The following is a 19067-nucleotide window of genomic DNA, read 5'->3' on the forward strand; positions in this document are numbered from 1 at the left end:
TTTGTGAATGTAACAGGAGCCTTGCTTCCACAGACGTTGCTGCAGAAGAGAAGAGAAAAATTGTTTCTTTTCTCTCTGTAGATGTAAACTATATGTGTCAATATATTGTTTCTGTGGAGATGTGAATGTCCTCTTTTGAGCCCTTGCTCTCAGGAGTACAAAAGCTGAGATCTAAAAGATAAAGGCAACCAAGGACAGGCATGATCATTACTACTTACTGGAGAAATAATTATGCAAAGGGACTGGACTGGTTTTGGTGAGTCTCTACCTGGACCTACCTGTAAATACTGAATAACTCAGTCTCTGTGAGCAATGTGCTAATAATGTTGGACTGTTAAGCTCTTAAGGCAATGGCACAGCTGGGTCAAAGGTCAAGGTCATATGCCTGGTGATGGGAGGTGGGGTCTCCTCTAAAGGAGTAAATATTCCCAGGTCAATCATCCTGGGGAGAGGCAGCAACTGGGACAGAAAATGGGACTTTGAAAATGGATCTTAAATTGGGTGAGGAGAGTTGTTTTCTTCTCTGAGCTTCTCTCTGGTTGAACCTGAGTGTCCAAGACATGGTCAGGGGAACTCTTGATGGAGAGGGGAGCTGTCATCAGTCACATGGACCCTAGCTGAAAGCTCAACAACAAAGCCCATGAAGACTTTGAGAGTAGCCAGGTCATAACTGCAGGTTACTCTGGATAACCCTGGTCTTAGCTGTGCTGTAAGGAGACTTTGATGGGAAGAGACTGCATTCATGATGTTCTGGAGAAGAGAGGGAAATGCCTCTTCCTGATAGGGTCCCAAGACAATGGTGAAAGTTGCACTGGCTGGAGAGAGATCAGTGTCCTAGAATATCAGGGTATGGGATATCTGAAGTAGAGACAGGAGTAATTCAGTTATTTCAGGCCTATGTTGGTGACTGCATCTGCCCTAGGGACTCCTCAACAGGAAAGAAGGTAGAGAAACTTTAAAGGGAGCTGCCATCCTAATAATTTGGAAGGCAAGAGCTCAATCATTGTCGTGTGGAGTTTTAAATATGGCCTCCTTTATACTAAAAAATTCATGAACACTATGATGCTCTGATTAACAAGGGCACATAAGGCCTTTTATTGAACAAAGCCTTATTATCACAGACATCCTGTTCAAAAGACTTGAGAAAAACAAAGATAAATAAAATATTCCACAGTTTGATTTTATATGAGTCTTTTGTTTTTAGTTTCCCTTAGGCTTCTCTCTCCATCCCTGTATAGGTGTACATTTAACCAGAAACCGATAGTTGCTTTTCTTCCATTATACATCCAACCTCGGTTTTCCTCGCAAAGTGCTCTGATTTAGAGAGTAAGGGGAGAGTTTGAAGCTCTTTTTGGCCATGGATGAACATCTACCCGGTTTTTCAGTGAGGTGAGCATCTAAGTTAACATGATTTTCTTTGGCTGAACAGGAATATTAACACATTGGCATAGCCCCCACAATCTCATCCCTGTTGATTGCATCTCCGGTCATACTCTGAAAAAAGACTGCATTCAGTTCCTTAGAGCTTTTCTGGTTTCATGGTGTTTGCCTTTTTATTCTAACAGCTGCTTATTTGCATAACCAGTTAAAGACATTTCCCTACTGTCAAACTACTGGGTTTCCTCTAGCTTCTTGGACATTTTTTCTTGCTCTTGTAGATTGTGCAAAGAAATAGCAACTTTTGCCTTCAACATAAGTTCTGCTTTCCTGAACTCTTTCATTATTTTCTCCAACCACAAAACAAAGTTGAGTTTTGTGGAATATCACTTTGGCATATTAATGATTTCATGTCTCCAAGGCCTTCCTAAAATTACTTGTTTCTTCATAGATCTTTTTCTGGGACTTAAACACTATAAAATATCTAATTTACTTCATGCAACAAACACTTATTGAATACCTACTATGTTGCACACCCAGGCTACCTGCTGGGGCTACATAGTAGAGGCACTCACTTTTGGTTTGAAGTCTTGAGTTTCTGACTCATTGTTCTAGATTCTTAAGTCCTCCAGGATTACATTGAAAAGTGGAACCTCCTCTTATGACTGTTGAATGCCACAAAGAAAAATGTAACTAAGGAGAACAGTTCAGGTTGTTGAGGTGATTACTGAAGAGGGGGAGGACCCCATACAAAAAATTGGAGAAAAATACTGAAATCCAAGGACACTAGGGAAGAAGTATACTTTATTTTTATTTTTATGTTTTTAAAAGGTTTTATTTATTTACTTGACAGACAGAGATCACAAGTAGGCAAAGAGGCAGGCAGAGAGAAGGGGTAGGGGGAAGCAGGCTCCCCGAGGAGCAGAGAGCTGGATGTGGGGCTGGATGACCTGAGCTGAAGGCAGAGGCTTTAACTCACTGAACCACCCAGGAGCCCCTATACTTTATTTTTTAAAGAATGTTCTAACCCCAACGTAGGGCTTGAGCTCAGGAGCTCAGGACAACCCCCCCATCAAAGGTCACACATTCTACTGAGACAGCAGGGAACACCCCCCCACCCCAGGGGTGCGGGGTGGGGACCTACTTTAAAGGTCAGATGTTTTCTAAATTAATGTAGGGTTTCATCTTTGTTATGTGTGTTATCCCCATAAACACGACCACTATAAATGAAAATAATGATATTATGCACATTGCATTATTTTTCAATTAATACATTTATTACAGCATTAATGTTGGGTTGATAGGATTCTTTCATATAACATTTCCTTCCATCAAAAAATTTTGAGGGAGAATATTGTTTTTTGGTGAAGTTTTCATAAAGAATAAGAGGTCTTTAGATGTAGGGTCACAAAGGGCAGGAGACAATTTTTTTTCTTTGCGATATTTACCTCCTGACACATTCTGGTGTTTTGTTGAGGAAGTCTGGAGATACGGTAATTCTAGTTCTGAAGGTGCAAGGAAAGGACCCATCACTGCCTCTGCACCCTACCGGCTGAAGGAGCACACCTCAATCTCTTCCTTTTGTCTTCTGAAAATAAAAGGGAGGCATAGGGTGTTAGAGTGGTTGGTTTCCGAGGGGTTAAACCCAGGTGTTTAAAAACCCTTGCGAACCCTACGGTTTTTACTTAAGTAGCTCCAGTAAAACAGATGTTCTCCAAAATAAGAGCACCAGAGCAGACAGGCCCGCCAGGCCGACTCCGGGTAAAGCTCAGGTGGGGGCAGCTGCCTAGTCCCGAGCGGAAGGTGCCTGCATTCTGCAGGTGCAGTGATCATTATCTCGCACCGCCCGGGCTCCGGGGAGGGCGGGACTCGTGGCGTTGCAGAGTGTGGGACTTGACCGCTGAAGCCCAGTCTAAACGTATTCCATGCAGCAGATATTTATCCGGCTAGGTGCCCACACCTGGCCCGGGGGAGGGGAAACAGCTTCTGGAGGAACCGCAGAGAGGAGAGGAGCCCCTCGTTTGGGACGCCAGAGGGCTGGTCCCGCAAGGTTCTGTTCGAGTGCTTTCCCGTGATTGCTTCAGCTACCTGTCCATCATCTTAGTTCCCTATCTCGACTGGCTCTACCGTCTGTCACTCGGTTCCGCCGCGCTGACCCCCATTGGCCCTTTTTCGGCCGAGGCCCCGCCCCACGAGCTGGGCATGGGGAGTGGGGCTCGGAGGAGAGAGAGCGGGGCGCTTGCTCTGGGCTGGGGGGAGGCGGTGGCGGAGAAGGAGGAGGAGAAGGAGGAGGAGCTGGGCCAGCAGGAGGCAGCGGCCGCGACCGGACTGGGGTGATGGTGCAGGTGCCGGGGGCCCGCGCGGAGCTGCCCGGCTGAGGGGCGCCTGGTCCGGGGTCCGCAGCGGTGCCGCGTCTCTCCCGGCGGCGGGCGGCCGGGCGGGAAGATGCTGAGCAGGTTGATGAGCGGCAGCAGCAGGAGCCTGGAGCGCGAGTACAGCTGCACCGTGCGGCTGCTGGACGACAGCGAGTACACCTGCACCATCCAGGTCAGTGCCGCGCCGCCCTGCCCGCGGGACCGCCGCGTACCCTGAGTCTGGCTAACTTGGCCCCCGGCCGCCGCCCGGGATCGCCGCAGACCCCAGTGCTTTGTCCGTCCCTGGCTGCGGCGGACGGCCCGGGTGCAGAGCGCCTCCGCCCGAGACTTAGTCCGGGGCGGGGTACCGGGCGCACGGCGCAGCTGCGGTGAGTCCCACCGTCCCGGACCCCAGCTCCCTCCCTGCCTTCTCCTAGGGCGAGGGCGCCCTATCTTGGCTACTCGAGCCTGCCCGGGTGGGGAGCATCTTCCGCGGGCGTCCGCAGGGAGGCGGGCAGGGCGGGAGGCTCCTACCCCGGCCGCCCCGTCGGGGGGCGCAGGCTTCGGCTCTCTGGCCAGGCAAGGACCGCTGGCCGGCGTTTCTTATCTTTGGTTGGAAGGATAATGCTGAATGTCATAACCACCCACCCCTCCCCGGCATTTGTGAGTCAGAGCTCTCAGAAGGTAGAAGTGAACGCGCAGCCCGTGCGGAGTGGCCTATGGAAGAGAGACCAGCCCTCTGGGTTCTCGAGATTAGGCCCCCCCCTCCCGCCTTTCGCTCCCCAGATCTCATTGTGTTAGGCAATTTGGGGGGGGGGTGGTGAGGCAAAGATTTAGCAACAAGTACCAGAGATTTGAGGGTTGACCGTGGCTAGAAAGAATGGGTGACTTAAAAAAACGCCAACAGTACGTTAATGCTTCGCAGCATTTCTTCAGAACCTGGTATTTTGGAAGAGATTTTTACAACCTCTTGCTTATGTTTTTTCACTACTGCCGTGTGGCAAGTCTGGAGTAGTAGTCTTTCCCAGGAATGCAGTCACAGCCCTCTCTCCTCCTCTGTAAAGTCAGAGATAGGAGCATTGATAATGCTCCGGTGTTTAGTTCAGCAGCCGAAGGATCCTGCGCTCGCTGCCGGAAACTGCTCTTTCAGGAGAAGCAAATTGAGTTGGACCCGGAGGGGTCTCACCTGATCCCTTGCCTTTGCAGCAAGAAACCAGAGGGGGGCTTCTCGTCTCAGATGTGGCAGACAAAAACTGTCGGCCTCTGGTCCTACCCTCTTTGTCTCCCGCCGCCCCCCCCCAACCCCCCATTTATTTTTTTGCTGACAATGCTCAACCGCGGAAAATAGCGGTGTGTGAGAAAGACGCTGGGTAGTGGATGAGAGCAGCTGCTCTGTGCTGACTCTGTGTTCATTTCAGCCTTCTCTCTACTTTCCCTTTTCTCCCACTCCCCAAACCACCTCTGGGCATAAGTGCTGACTGCTGCCAAAGATCCAGGAGGGCAGAGAAAGGGAGCAAAATCTCTTTAAGGCCACTTAAATATAGATTAAACAGTCATAACGATGCTAGCCATCAAGTGAAAGGATTTTTGCAGTTGAATATGATAGATGTTCTGTATTATTTCCTTACTGAATGAGTGGCATGCTACTTTTTGTTTCTATTGTATCTTTATGTGTGGTGTACAGTTCTTTTTTGGTTTTGGGTGGGGGAGGAGAAGGCATTGACGACATATTCACCATTTGAATACATTGTCTAGAGCTTTTAAAGTCTTTATCCTTTTGTTTTAAAATTTAAAGCATGTACAGGATAACCTATCAAGGGCAGCGTGAGATTTAGACTTTGTGAGTCCTAAAAATACTTTGGGGTATATATGGTGAAATAAAATTTCTGGGGCAGGTCATTAACTTTTGCCAAGGTATAGAGTACAATTGAAACGCAATTCACATAATCATTCCACCAGCGATTTTGAGGTATCAAATAAGACAACTCGTTACTTTTCCCAGTTGGTGGAAACTCTGAGGTTGGTTAATTGGTATTATAGTTGTGGGTAAATCTTTATTAGTGTTGAGAAAAATAGTATTTTTAAGTCAAACAGTACTTACTGGGTTTATGCTTGTTATATCTTGCTACAGTTGTGTTTATTTTTCTACTGGTTTTACATTATTACAATTTAATGTGTTATAAAAATTTAGGCCACATAAGAAAATTAAGCTTGGTGTAACGGGACTATACTGGAGTGAGTGTCCACTGTCTAGACATGTTAATGATGGTGTGTTGTGATTATTTAATGAAAATTAAAAAAGGAATTCTGAAGTTTATGTAATGTCAGTCTTTGGCACCACTACTGTGACTTGCTTCTGTTTTTACCCAATGTGAGGAAAGGTTAACAACAGCAACAAAAAGACAGGATCTTATGTGAAATTCATATTTTGTGCATATAGCTTTTTTGAGCTTTTGGAGATTGAGTTTTTCTTAGCAACTTTCTCCCCCCTATACATTTCTGTAGTGTGTGAGTGCGGTTGTATTTGTGCATGCACTTATTTGTCCGACATTGCACATAAAGTCTTGTAAATCAGTATGGAAATGAACTGTGAGCTACTTACTAGGTTAAAGCAATATTTTTAACAGGAAGTGCTGTACAGTATACTTTAAAAATTTTTGGTAATAATTTGGAATCATTTTCCTTAAAGTATGGTATGCCATATTTTTCTTTAAATAAGGTATAGATTTTAGAAAGATTTCAGTACTTCTTGAGATAATCAGAGAATAGTTAGGGGATTAGAGAGTCAGAAATGTATCCCTGGGTTAGAGCCATCATAGCCACATTTAGTAAATTTCAGTTGTAGGAAATTCTAAGTATTGGTCTTGCCTTTCATATTGCATCAGTTATACTGATCTGGCATTTAGAATGTGATTATTAAGGTAAGGAAAAATGCCTTATATCCCTCCAGTGACTATTGCCACATTTACCAGCCAATTCTATTCTTTCTGATATGCCGATATATTTGTAGATCATGAGAAATGAAGTATACATGGGAGGGCTGTAATATAATTGCTCCCCTGTGAAGAACATTGTTAACAGCTTCCTGCCAGATTTGAAGGTCATTGCCTCATAAATGCAGATCTGGTCCATATTTTTCACACATCTGTTTCATTTATGAATATTTACATTTATTTACTGCATTTACTACCCTACTTGTTATTTAATTTGGGAGCAAATAGAAAAAATAAAAAGACTACCTAATAATATCTTTGAACTCAGCATATCAAATGAAGTCATTTGAATGCTAATATCCTAAGTAATAGATTTCTCACAATCTTTTGAGTTATAATAGTTTATAAAATATTAAGAATATATATTACAGAAAAGCCAGTAGAAATATGTATCAAAAATACATATTTACAAGTCAGAAATACTTATCACTTTTTTCTGCTTACTGAAAAGTAAAGCTGCCCTAGAAATGAATTTGATTTTACTGGGAACACATTAAAATAACAACCGATCAAGCAGCAGCTGGCTTCAATTTGTTTTTACAGTTAAATGAGGTAATGAGGTACTACTATAAGTAAAATGCATGTGGACAGAAACAGTTTTAGAGTGCAACCAAGATCGTGGCTTGATTGTGTCTCAGCCATTCAGTAACTGTGGGACCTAGGGTAAGGGAGGCAATATTGGGGGAGAGAACAAATGTATTGAGTCCCGTACTTGCCAGGCGCCCTGCATGTGTTATTTTCTCACTTACCTCACAACAGCATATGGATTCATTATACACCCATTGTACCAGCTGAGGAAAATAGGATTGTGTATTGGTGGGAGAGCCGATATTTCTTGAATGACCATCTGTACTATGCTTTCTGCGAGGTGTTTCTGCTTATACCTTCCATCAACTATTTGAGAGATAGGTGGTAGTATTTTCATTTTACAGATAAAAGACTTGGATGAAGGAACTTGCTCAAAGCTAGTAGGTGGCTGTACTATATTTAAACCACGATCAATTTGTCTCTAAATCCCATCTTTGTTCCTTCTATTTCTTCTGACTCCCTAAGTTATTTCACCTGTCTGTGCCTTAATTTCTTCATCTGTAAAATGGTAATAATAATGCTTATTTCACAGTAAAGAAAAAATTATTCGGTAATGTCATTACAAATAATAACATTTAAACAGACATAATATACCTTGTGCCTTGTTCTATCAAATCAAAAATAGGATTGAGAAAATTTTTTTGAAAATAAACCATAAGTCTCCTTAAAATGATTTTTTATATGGACATTGGGGAGGGTATGTGCTTTTGGGTAAATTGGAAGGGGAGGTGAACCATGAGAGACTATGGACTCTGAAAAACAATCTGAGGGGTTTGGAGTGGCGGGGGGGTGGGGGGGTGGGAGGTTGGGTTACCAGGTGGTGGGTATTATAGAGGGCACGGCTTGCATGGAGCACTGGGTGTGGTGAAAAAATAATACTGTTTTTCTGAAAATAAATAAATTGGAAAAAAATGATTTTTAAAAAGATTTTATTTATTTATTTGAGAAAGAGAGTGTGTGCCCCTGCGAGTGTGGGAGAAGGGCAAAGGGAGAGGGAGAGAACCTTAAGCAGACTCCCCAGTCAGGCCAGAGCCAGCTCAGGGCTCTGTCATTTGACCCTGAGATCATGACCCGAGTGGAAGCCAAGAATGGGGCACTTACTGTACTGAGCCACCTGATGCCCCTCCTTAAAATGATTTCTGTTCTGCTCAGGTCATATCTCAGGGCCCTGGGATCAAGACCTCTTTGCATTCCCTGCTCAGCGGGGAGTCCGCTTCTCTTTCCCCCTCTGCCCCTCCCTCCTACTCGTGCTCGCTCTCTCTCTCAAATAAATAAAATCGTAAAAGAGTGATTCCTGATTAATCTCAGTGAAATCATAAAATCCAAGACTGGAATAACTGGATTCTGTTGTAGAACTCTTCTCTAAAATTCAAGAGTTCAGGGGGCACTTGGGTGGCTCAGTGGGTTAAGCATCTGCCTTTGGCTCTGGTCACGATCCCAGGGTCCTGGGATCCAGCCCCACATTGGGCACTCTGCTTAGGCAGGACCCTGCTTCTCCCTCTCCCTCTGTCCTTTCTCCACTCATTCTTTCTCTATCTCAAATAATAAAATCTTTAAAAACAGTAAAATTCAAGAGTTCAAGTTTGCTTTCCTTCCATCCTTTGGCTTTAGAGGGGCATTTATTTCAAGGACCTAGAGTGATTTGTCTTTTCTAAGAACTTCTACTTTATATTTGGTAAGCGAAATCCTTGGTTTCATTAATGCAAAAGTGATGTTAGAGAATTAAGGTAATTGTATCCACAGAAAAAGACAAAGCTGTTGTATTTTCACGAATATTGGTTCTTTTAAAAACTTTGTTTTAAAAAGTAATTATGGTGTCTAAGAATCTGTTACAATAGCAAGTCAGACTCTAATCTTGAAACTAAGTTCCAAAATTAGCCTTCTAGAATCCCGAAAGCACTTGTATTCTATTTCTCAATTTGTATGCTAAAATTTTAGCTCATTGTATAAAACTAATGCAGATCAACCTTTTAGGACAGAAGGTAAATTCTAGATGTGCTCTCATTCTTTCTCTTACTGAAAAAGTTTGGTTTAAGGAAGTGTCCGTGGCATCCAAGAGAAACCTAGAAGCATTCACCACAGCAGATTTTACTCAAGGGTATTTGTATGAATTTGCATTCTATTAAGTGCTAGGAATGAATATGCTGGATGAGGCAATTCAACATAGTGTATAATAAAAGAGCATGTGGGTTTTGAGTCTTCTGTTACATTGCCCAGAGACTCGTTGATCATGTCTGTGCTAGCATTAATATCACACTTTAAAAAAAAAAAAAAAAAGATGTTTGCCAAGATAAAATCAGACAACCTGAAGACCAAAAAAGTCATTTTTGTTATACATTTGTAGTGGTTTATGTATAGGTATTAAAATGCACAACCCCAAATAAGCAAGGCTTTAATTAGTTAGATACTATAGTAGTTAGATACTGTAGTCACTCTGGCAAAATATTTTGGATTATTTTAATACCTATTTTCCAGTAGATTATATTTTAGAATTTTTAAAGGAGTAAGTGGAAGGTATAAATTTTAAACCCTAGTTTAAACCACAGTGTCTTATGGTTATAGTTCAATAAATATTTGTTCTGATTTGATTGTGCTCCATGGTGGCTGTGTTAGTTCCAACAGTTTAAAATTTCTTGTGCCTTAAGGTGCCTGGATGGCCCAGTTGGTTAAGCAACTGTCTTCCACTCAGGTCATGGTCCCAGAGTCCTGGGATCAGGTCCCACATTGGGCTCCCTGCTCAGCAGGGACCTTGCTTCTCCCTCTCCTTCTGCCACTCCCCCCTGCTTGTACTCTCCAGCTCTCTGTCAAATAAATAAATAAAATCTATAAAAAATATATTTTAATATTTCTTGTACCTGAAAACAATAAGCATTTTCTAACAACTGTATAAATTGTTTCAACCCATCAGATTCCAAACTACTTTGCTCTGCAGCCCCTCTCCCAGGTGAGAAGTATATGTAAATATGGTATTTTATGGCGCCTTTGAGGTCTCTGATAACTTTCTGCAGTTATCTCTTGTTGAATTAGTGGGGCTGTGATCTAGAGCTTCTTGATGTTTTTGGTTTGTCTCTTAGGGTTTCAGGCCTTTGAGGTCTCCCCTCCCCACCATCTCTGCAGGTTTGGAAGGCTTAGATCCAATGAATGCTCTATAGTGCAGTGCTTCATGGGGGTGTTGGAAGTCTGATAGAATTAGGATATTGAGCACTGGGCTCACCACAGCTATAGATAGTTCCTTCATGCCTTTCCCCTAAGTCAATACCACAGGAAACCTCCTCCCAGCCTCATTTTCTAACCTCTTGCCCCAACTGGAAGAGAAGCATGCTTCCCAAACCTGTTTCTAATTATGTCTATGATAAGCGGCGGCATCCACCTTCTGATAGCCTCATATGTAACATTCTGACTCTGCAGATCCTGTTTCCTGGAGCAGCCTCCTGTGGGTCACTCTTCCTCAGCTGTGTGTAGCCAGAGCCGGTACAACAGATGTGAATCTCTTGCAGCTTTGGCAACAACCTTACAGCTTCTATATCTTATGTGGTGCTCAGGGAGGAGAATGTTGCTCCTCTGGAGGCCAGGTGGCAGTTGTTGCCCCTGTTTTCGGGCGTGGATACTTGGGGCTGAAACCCTCCCCCTGAATGGTTCTCTCATGCAGCTGAGAACTTTGAAGAGCACTGAAGCATCTCCATACCTATGTTGCAGAGTGAATGGTGTTCCCCTAAGAGAGCAAAACATCTTGTTACATGTTACATTCTAGCCATAAAAGCAGACTTCCCATTCCTTTAAGACTCTGGATCTAGGTGGCCAATACAACTTTTTGAACTTGTACAAACATTTTAAGTATCAGTAGAGCCCAAGCTAGAGTAGGGAAAGCAGTTTCTCTTGGAGGCTAACCCTTAGATTTAAGTTGTGGACCTCTTGCCACCTAAGGTACCATGCCATTCTCCTTGTTGTCAATATTTTGAACAAGGTCCTCTGTATTGGTCTTTCACCAACTGTAAATGCTGTACTATTTCTGAGGATGGTGTTTTACTTTTGTAGGCTTCCCAACCTAATTGTATTGTATCCTAGATTTGGAAAGCAGGAACTTATGAAACTCTTCAGGTTCAAATTCTTCAGGCTTTTGCTTGCTACTGTGTACTAAACATCAACTTGTGTGAATCCAGTCCTCTGAGGATATCCTTCCGTGCCATGCTCATACAGGCAAGCTAATTGGACCACGTGCTTGGCAACCACTGAGTTTGTGTACAATAGCTCCATTCACTTGTCTACAGAAAACACCCCTTTGACAGTGATTATAGCCTTCATTCCCCTCCTCTACTTCTGACTCCTTGCATTATCATGACCTCATCAGCTGGTCCTTATTTAGAGATGCCTTGGACCATTCCAGAAATGCTTTAGGACTCATTCCTATCTGTTAATGATCATTTCAAAGCCTTAGATAACCCCCTGCCCACCAAGGGAAACCGTTCTAGATCAGGACCAAACCTAGCTATTTTTATGCCTTATTTGAACCACCTTACTGTGTCACAACTCAGGGGGCTTTTTTTCCCTTTGTAGAAATTGTGAACCTTGTTAAAAAGAAGAATGGAATAGGGGATGATTTAAAGAAAACAATTGTTCTCAAAGTGTGGTTCCTGGATGAGCAGCATCATTTTCACCTGGTTGCTTGTTAACAAATGCAAGTTTCTGGCCCCACTGCAGACCTAGTGAATCAGAAATGTGGGGGATGGGGCTCAGCAGTCTGTTTTAACAAATCTTTCAGGTGACTTATGCTTTTTCAGGTTTGAGAATCACTACAACTGGGTCATACACATATTGTATGAGTCAACACAACTCATACACATATAAGTTGTGTTGACTGATTATAAAAAGTGAGGGAAAAAGAGAAGCCAAGAGTGAATCCCATATTTCTACCTTTTGATTTATTTCTGAATGGCCTTAACTGATTCTCTACCTTTGTAAGGTAAAGGTTAGGTTATTTGCAGATATGCATACCGTTTTCAAGGGGGCAGGATTTTAAAGATTCTACAACAGGTCATCATTCCAATTTGATGCTCTTGTATTTTTTGGTTTTATTTTTGTCCTTCCTGACCTAGAAAGAAAATTATTTTATATTTCTATACTGTTTTTCAAAGAAATCATCTTCACAACTTGAAGCACTGGGGGTGTAGGAAGGCCCCTGTTTGCAAACATGTAAATAGCAAAAAATAAATGTCATGGAATTCAGTGTTAAGACAAGGTGGTATGCTGTGACAGTGCAAATATGGGAGACTCAAAATTACTAAATATTTCTCAAAGGAGGTGAGATTTGAACTAGGTCATGAAAGATTGCCAAAAGCAGAAAATGGGCTATGGGGATGGGTAAAGGGCATTCCAGGCTGAGGCAACAGCAGGCTACTTCAAGGTAGGAAAGCTAAAAATGTAAAGCCAAATATATTTAGTCTTTCCTTTACTATGTTTATCTGATTTACTCTGGTACAGTTGAGTCAAATAACAAACTACTTGCTTAGGAAAGATGGCTGTCAGCAAATTTCAATCATTCTTGACATGCTTAGAAGAGTTAGTCTAAATTAAAACATAAAGCGTGTGTTGAGTTAAATCTAACTCCAAAAGTGTACAACACAAATTAAGGTTCTTCACAAAGCAATGGCATAAAAAAAAACAAAAAACAAAAAACAAAAAACAAAGCAATGGCATCATATAAAGAAGGGGTAGATTCATGTATCATTCTTAATTCTGAGGCTGCAGTAACTATGCATATGAATTTTGTTTCTGAGGGACCTCATCTCTGGCATCAGCTTATTTGTGTACACAAAGTATCAAATCCCAGCTTTCAGCTGGTGTTTGAAAATCCTGGGACTGATACAGTATAGCCTAAATGGTGCACCGACAGTTAAGAAATGTGACCAGTGAGCCCTAAAAGGCACAATTCTGCCCCTCTGTTACCAAACCTAAGTGGCCACCAAAATTGTTTTTCTAGAGGATGGTGGAGTGCTTCCCTGGATTCCCCCAATGAATCCCTGCCTGCCAGCTCTGAAGTTCCCAGCCTGACACGGGGTGCACTTTGAGCACTCCACACAATGCCAGGCTAGACCTTTGGGGATGGGAACCTCCAGGAAAGCACTCTTTGGCATTTAGGCAATCAATGTTCGGCAGATTGCCAATGCTAATAGGTTATTTTGCTCTGGAAAAGGAGAAAAAGAAGGGATGGTTTAAAGACTGATGAATAGGGGAATGACTGACAATACAGGCACTCCACTTTGTTGGAGAGATTAAGGAGGCTTGCTGTGAAGTGGCATTATGGGAGCCAGATAAATTAGCAAAGGCCCACAGGCCCAAGACCTGAAAGAAATAGTGGTACATCAAAACGGCATGCCCCAAATGTCTGGCCACTTTCATTGAACTTGTAGTAGGAAAAAGCCATAGTCTGGTAGTCCATTCAGGCACTCCATAGGCAAATTATTCTTTCCCTCCAGGCAGGTGCAAAACCTTATTTCCATATTGCCTGATTTACCTCAGGGGCCTCTAGGCTGGGCCTTAGCCTATTTTTGAGGACACCCAAGTGGAAGTGTTGTCTTCACAAGTACCAAAGGATTCCATATACCGTAGGCAGAGGATGCCACTAAGATTGTTTTATCAGACATGAGCCAAGCAGGTAAGAACATTGATCACAACACAGGGAAGCAAAATTAATTAGTCTAAGGGTCTCAAGTACTTCTAGGGGATAATTTGGACTGATGAAAGCATTCAGCCTGCCTTCTTTCAGATTTTCGCCTCTAGAAAAATCCAGAATCCTCCAGAGTTATTATGGAATTGGAAGTTTGTAGGTCAGAAGGACCCCATGGACCAGCATCGATGCCTGGGATGTTATAAGGCAATCTCACAGTACACTCTCATCCCTGCAATAGAATAACCCATCAGTTCTTTGGGAGACCACTCAGAAGAAATTTGGCTTTTGAGAGCTAAAAATCTGATCAAAACACAAGGTAGTCTAGTACTACAGTTCAACTTAATTTATACTTAGCTTCAGATTCTATTATGTGAAATAGTTTTTTTTTTTTTTAAAGTGAATTGGCATTGGCTTGGTGTTGCTTCAGGTCATAAGATACTGAACCAACCATGGCAGTGTCAGATTTTATAAGCAGCATTGCTGATCTGAAAAATCAATACTTATTTGCTTATTTTTAAATATACCTTGGATAATTTAGATAAGCATATTCAAAAAAGGACCCGTAGTACCGGAATCACGTCTAAGAATTGTTTTCTAATAATTTGTATGGCAAGAGAGAATGCATTTCTCATATTCCAGTTTTTTTTTTTTTTTTTTAATTTGTTTGACAGAGAGAGAGAGAGCGCGTGCGAGGTCACATGTAGTCAGAGAGGCAGGCAGAGAGAGAGGAGGAAGCAGGCTCCCTGCTGAGCAGAGAGCCTGATTCGGGGCTCGATTCCAGGACCCTAGGATCATGACCTGAGCCAAAGGCAGAGGCTCATATTCCAGTTTTTGATATTGGTAAAGTAGGCTGATAATTTTTAAGAGACAGATATAATGATAGTACATTGTCTTGCTGCAAATTAGGTCTTTTACTATGTCATTATAAAATATTATGGAGTAGGAATACTCTATATTCCTACTAAGAATATATCTCACATAAATTATCTTTAGTTTCTGGTTGAAAGAAAATAAGAAAAAAGAAAACTTTCTCTTCACTTCCTGAATTCTACAGTTTTATTTCCTACCATCTTTACACCATAGCTTTTCTGTCCATCTCGTACGTTCTCCTTTGTTTTATGCTAATTCATACTTAAGACCACTTATTTAATACAATCTTATATTACTATTTCTTTTCTTTATTAAAACAAGATTTTATTTATTTATTTATTTGAGGGAGAGAGAGAGCAAGTGGGTGAGTGAGAATGGGCACGAGTGGGAATAGGGAGGAACAGAGGGAGAGGGACAAGCAAACTCTGCACTGAGCACAGAGCCCCACATGGAGCTTGAGCCCATGACCCCAGCCAAAAGGAGGAGTTGGAGGCTCAACCAACTAAGCCACTCAGGCACCCCTTTTTCATTGTTTTAAAGCAAGCTCTATGCCCAGTATGGGGCTCGAACTCATGACTCAAGATCAAGAGTTGCATGCTCCACAGACTGAGCCAGCCAGATGTCCCCTCTTATCACCATTTCTAATTGCCATCACTACTAAGTAATAGCTTTGCTTACGGTCAAATTCTTTGCATGGTGGCCACACCTTTTAGTAGTGGTGGGAGGTGTTTAAAAAAAAAAAAAGATGCAATTGAAATGTGCATAAATATACACTGAAGCATAATGCGATCCATATCCTTTAGTTTCATTATTTAACACAATAGTGTATATTTTAATTAACTGGAATTTTAAATAATATAAACAAATGAAACATAACATGAATGAAAACAAACAAATGAAAATCTGTATTATATAAAGTGATATCTTGGGGCTGGACTGAATATTATATTTAAAGTTTTCTATTAACTTTTTTGCAATTATTTCTTAATAAATAACAGACTCAATGAGACTCTTCCTATACTGTAACTTCAGGTTCGTATTTAGGGACTGGGTCCGCACAGTGGGGGTGCTTCCCATGGTCAGGAGAGTATTGTGGACAGCTGGAGTTGGTGAAATTGTAGGGAGAGTGGAAATAATTGATAGAGAAACAAAAGATCAAAACCAGAGAAAGCATTGGGATGGGGCAAGATAAGCCCCAAGCAGAAATACCCAATCAGGGACGCCTGGCTGGCGCAGTTGGTTGGACGACTGCCTTCGGCTCAGGGCGTGATCCTGGAGTCCCGGGATCGAGTCCCACATCGGGCTCCCAGCTCCATGGGGAGTCTGCTTCGCTCTCTGACCTTCTCCTCGCTCATGCTCTCTCTCACTGTCTCTCTCTCTCAAATAAATAAATAAAATCTTTAAAAAAAAAAAAAAAGAAATACCCAATCAAAATCTGGAGGGAGAGCGTGCCTGGGTGGGTCAGTGGGTTAAAGGTCATGATCTCAGGGTCCTGGGATTGAGGCCTGCATGGGGCTCTCTGCTCAGCAGGGAGCCTGCTTCCTCCTCTCTCTCTGCCTGCCTCTCTGCCTACTTGTGATCTGTCTGTCAAACAAATAAATAAAAATCTTAAAAAAAAAAATCTGGAGGGAGAAAAAAAAATCGAGAGGGAGAATCTAGAGAAGCACGTTAGGAAATGAAAGAATATTGGAGGTCTTTTTTGTTGTTCTTGCAGCTGTGTGATAGGAGAGTTTAATGGTTTAAAGTAACTCTCTGAGGTTGGCTCCTATGTGGAAGTAATATTTAAAATACTCAATAACTGGGGCTCCTGGCTGGCTCAGTCAGTGGAGCACGGGATTCTTGGTCTGGGCTGGGGGGGCAGTGTCACGAATTACAACCCTATGTTGGGCCTAGAGCTTAGTTAAATAGTAAAATTAAAAACAAAAAATGTAGGGTCACCTTGGTAGCTCAGTGAGTTAAAGCCTCTGCCTTTGGACCAGGTCATGATCTCAGGGTCCTGGGATTGAGCTCCGCATCCGGCTCTCTGCTCGTCAGGGAGACTGTTTACCCCGCCGCCCTCTCTGCCTGCCTCTTTGCCTACTTGTGATCTTTCTGTCAAATAAACAAAAATCTTGAAAAAATATTAAAAAACAAAACAAAAACCCCTCAATAATCAGTGAGTCACAGTGAATACCTCACTGACCAAGATTCTGCCAGAACACACTGGAATTGAGTCTGGGGCCTTCTGCTAGGCCAGATACTATTTAGTGTTGAAGCATGGGAGGTGGGGTTCAGAGTGGTCCCAGGGAAGAGGGAGAGGCCTCTTAGGGCAGTGGCTATTGGCCAACTGGTAGGGAAATGTGTGTGTGTGTGTGTGTGTGTGTGTGTGTATATGTATGTATACTAATATTTCTATATTTTAATGACCTGCAGGGTCTTATTGGAGCAGGCCAATCTAAATCCACTCCTCCTTCTGTCAGGTGAGATGACATGGGAACTTGCAAGAATCCACAAGAGCTCAGGTGTTGTTGAGGTATGATAGGGATCTTGCCAAATTCAGTCTTCCTCTTCTGACTGCAGCTTTAGTGACGGCAGGAATCAGAGCCTCCTACATCTGTCTTCTCTGGCTCTTCATTTGTTGCTTGCCAGATACAGGGTCCAAATGGTCTAGGTTTTACCTTCCTGTGGGGGCGGTAAGCTTCACATGCTTCCAAAATGCAACTTCCGATCATTTTCTCTTTTTTAAAACCCTTCAAGATTCTCCCTTTACCTGCTGGATAACAGCCTTTTAGCACGTCATAGATGTCCTTCCGTTACCTTTGCGGCCTTCCTTTTGAGGCTTGTCTCCTGTCATCCTCCTTATGCATTTTATCCCACTTTGTAGATCATCTTCTTCTCATCACCTTATTCCAAGGTAAACTCCCTCCCCAGTATTGCTGGACTGTGCTTTGGGGGACCTTATTACAGCATTTACCACATTCACTTATAAATATTTACTTAAATTGTCTGTCTCTTACTAGACAACTATTTGAAGGGCAGGGATTACATCTTTTAACAGTTAGTAACTAAGGTCTCACCTAGGGGGCTAAATAAATATTCATTGCAGATGTGCATGAATGATAAGACTATTAATAATGCAAATGTAACGTTACCTCTGACTTGAGCTAAATACATTTAAAAAATGAATATCGGATTTTTCTTGTCTTTAGAGTGATATTATGGTACTTTAGAAGATGGTTAATTAGTGGTGGTGGTTGTACAATTCCAGGATTATACTGAAATCCACTGCATTGTATCCTTTAAAATAGTAATCTGGGGGTGCCTGGCTGGCTCAGTTGGTAGAGCATGTGACTCTCAAATCAAAGGGTTGTGAGTTTGAGCCTCACTTTTGGTGTGGAGATTATTTAAATAATAAAATCTTTTTTTCAAAAAAGGTAATCTTATATGAATTATATCTTAATCCACATGTCAATTTCCTGGTTTTGGTAATGTACCATAATACAAGCAGCTGCCCTTGAGGGAAGCTGGGCGAAGGATATATGGGATATCGTTCATACAGTTTTTACAACTTCCTGTGAGTGTATAATTACAAAGTTTTAAAATGGTGATTAGATTAGTTTTTCTGAGCAAATACGTTTATTATTAGTTAGGATTTATGGTTCAGAATGACTATAGAAAGTTTTCTCACTGATTAGGGTCCAGTTAGCTTTCAAAATTATGTAGGATTATTTATAAGTAGATAAGTTTTAACAGAAGATACTTGAAAATAAAGTCAATTTTAATAAAGAGGTAAGATAAGAGTTTAAAAATAATATCTTGGTAGGTTTTTTCATCTTTATTTTTTCTGTGAGTTTCTGTTCCTCTCCTAAGGTTTCTCTGACATAATTACAATTAAAATGAATGTACTGACAAATTAGGCATCTCATAACATGCCATTGTTGTGTTTTAGAGAGTTATTTGGTGTAATGTCCATATTACATATTTTAATTTAATGTTAATTGAGCCATTTAAAAATTTGTTGAGTACGTATGGTGTTCTGAGCTCCGTGATAAGCACTTTCTGTGCATTCTTCATTTAATCCTACCTGTTTAATGGAAAGTATTATTGTCCCTAATTCCAGATGAGTACAATAAGGCTTAGAGATGTTGAATATTTGTCTAATGTCACACAGCTAGTCTGTTGGGAGAGCTGGGATTCAAATTCTGTGTGACCTCATTGTTGTTCTTTCTTAACTTCTGT

At 41.9% G+C, this 19067-nt stretch overlaps 1 protein-coding gene across 3 annotated transcripts in view; it reads left to right on the forward strand.

The window, feature by feature from the left end:
• The first annotated feature begins 3732 nt into the window (after positions 1 to 3732).
• Positions 3733 to 19067, forward strand: part of FRMD5 (FERM domain containing 5) — a 310939-nt gene continuing 295604 nt past the window's right edge. For all 3 annotated transcript variants that reach the window (XM_044231259.1, XM_044231260.1, XM_044231256.1), the window contains exon 1: positions 3733 to 3924. In XM_044231259.1, the coding sequence (XP_044087194.1) occupies positions 3823 to 3924 (102 nt within the window). In that variant the 5' untranslated portion in view covers positions 3733 to 3822. The remainder of the gene's footprint in view (positions 3925 to 19067) is intronic.

The sequence above is a fragment of the Neovison vison genome, chromosome 13 (genome assembly GCF_020171115.1).
Source record: "Neovison vison isolate M4711 chromosome 13, ASM_NN_V1, whole genome shotgun sequence".
NCBI lineage: Eukaryota > Metazoa > Chordata > Mammalia > Carnivora > Mustelidae > Neogale > Neogale vison.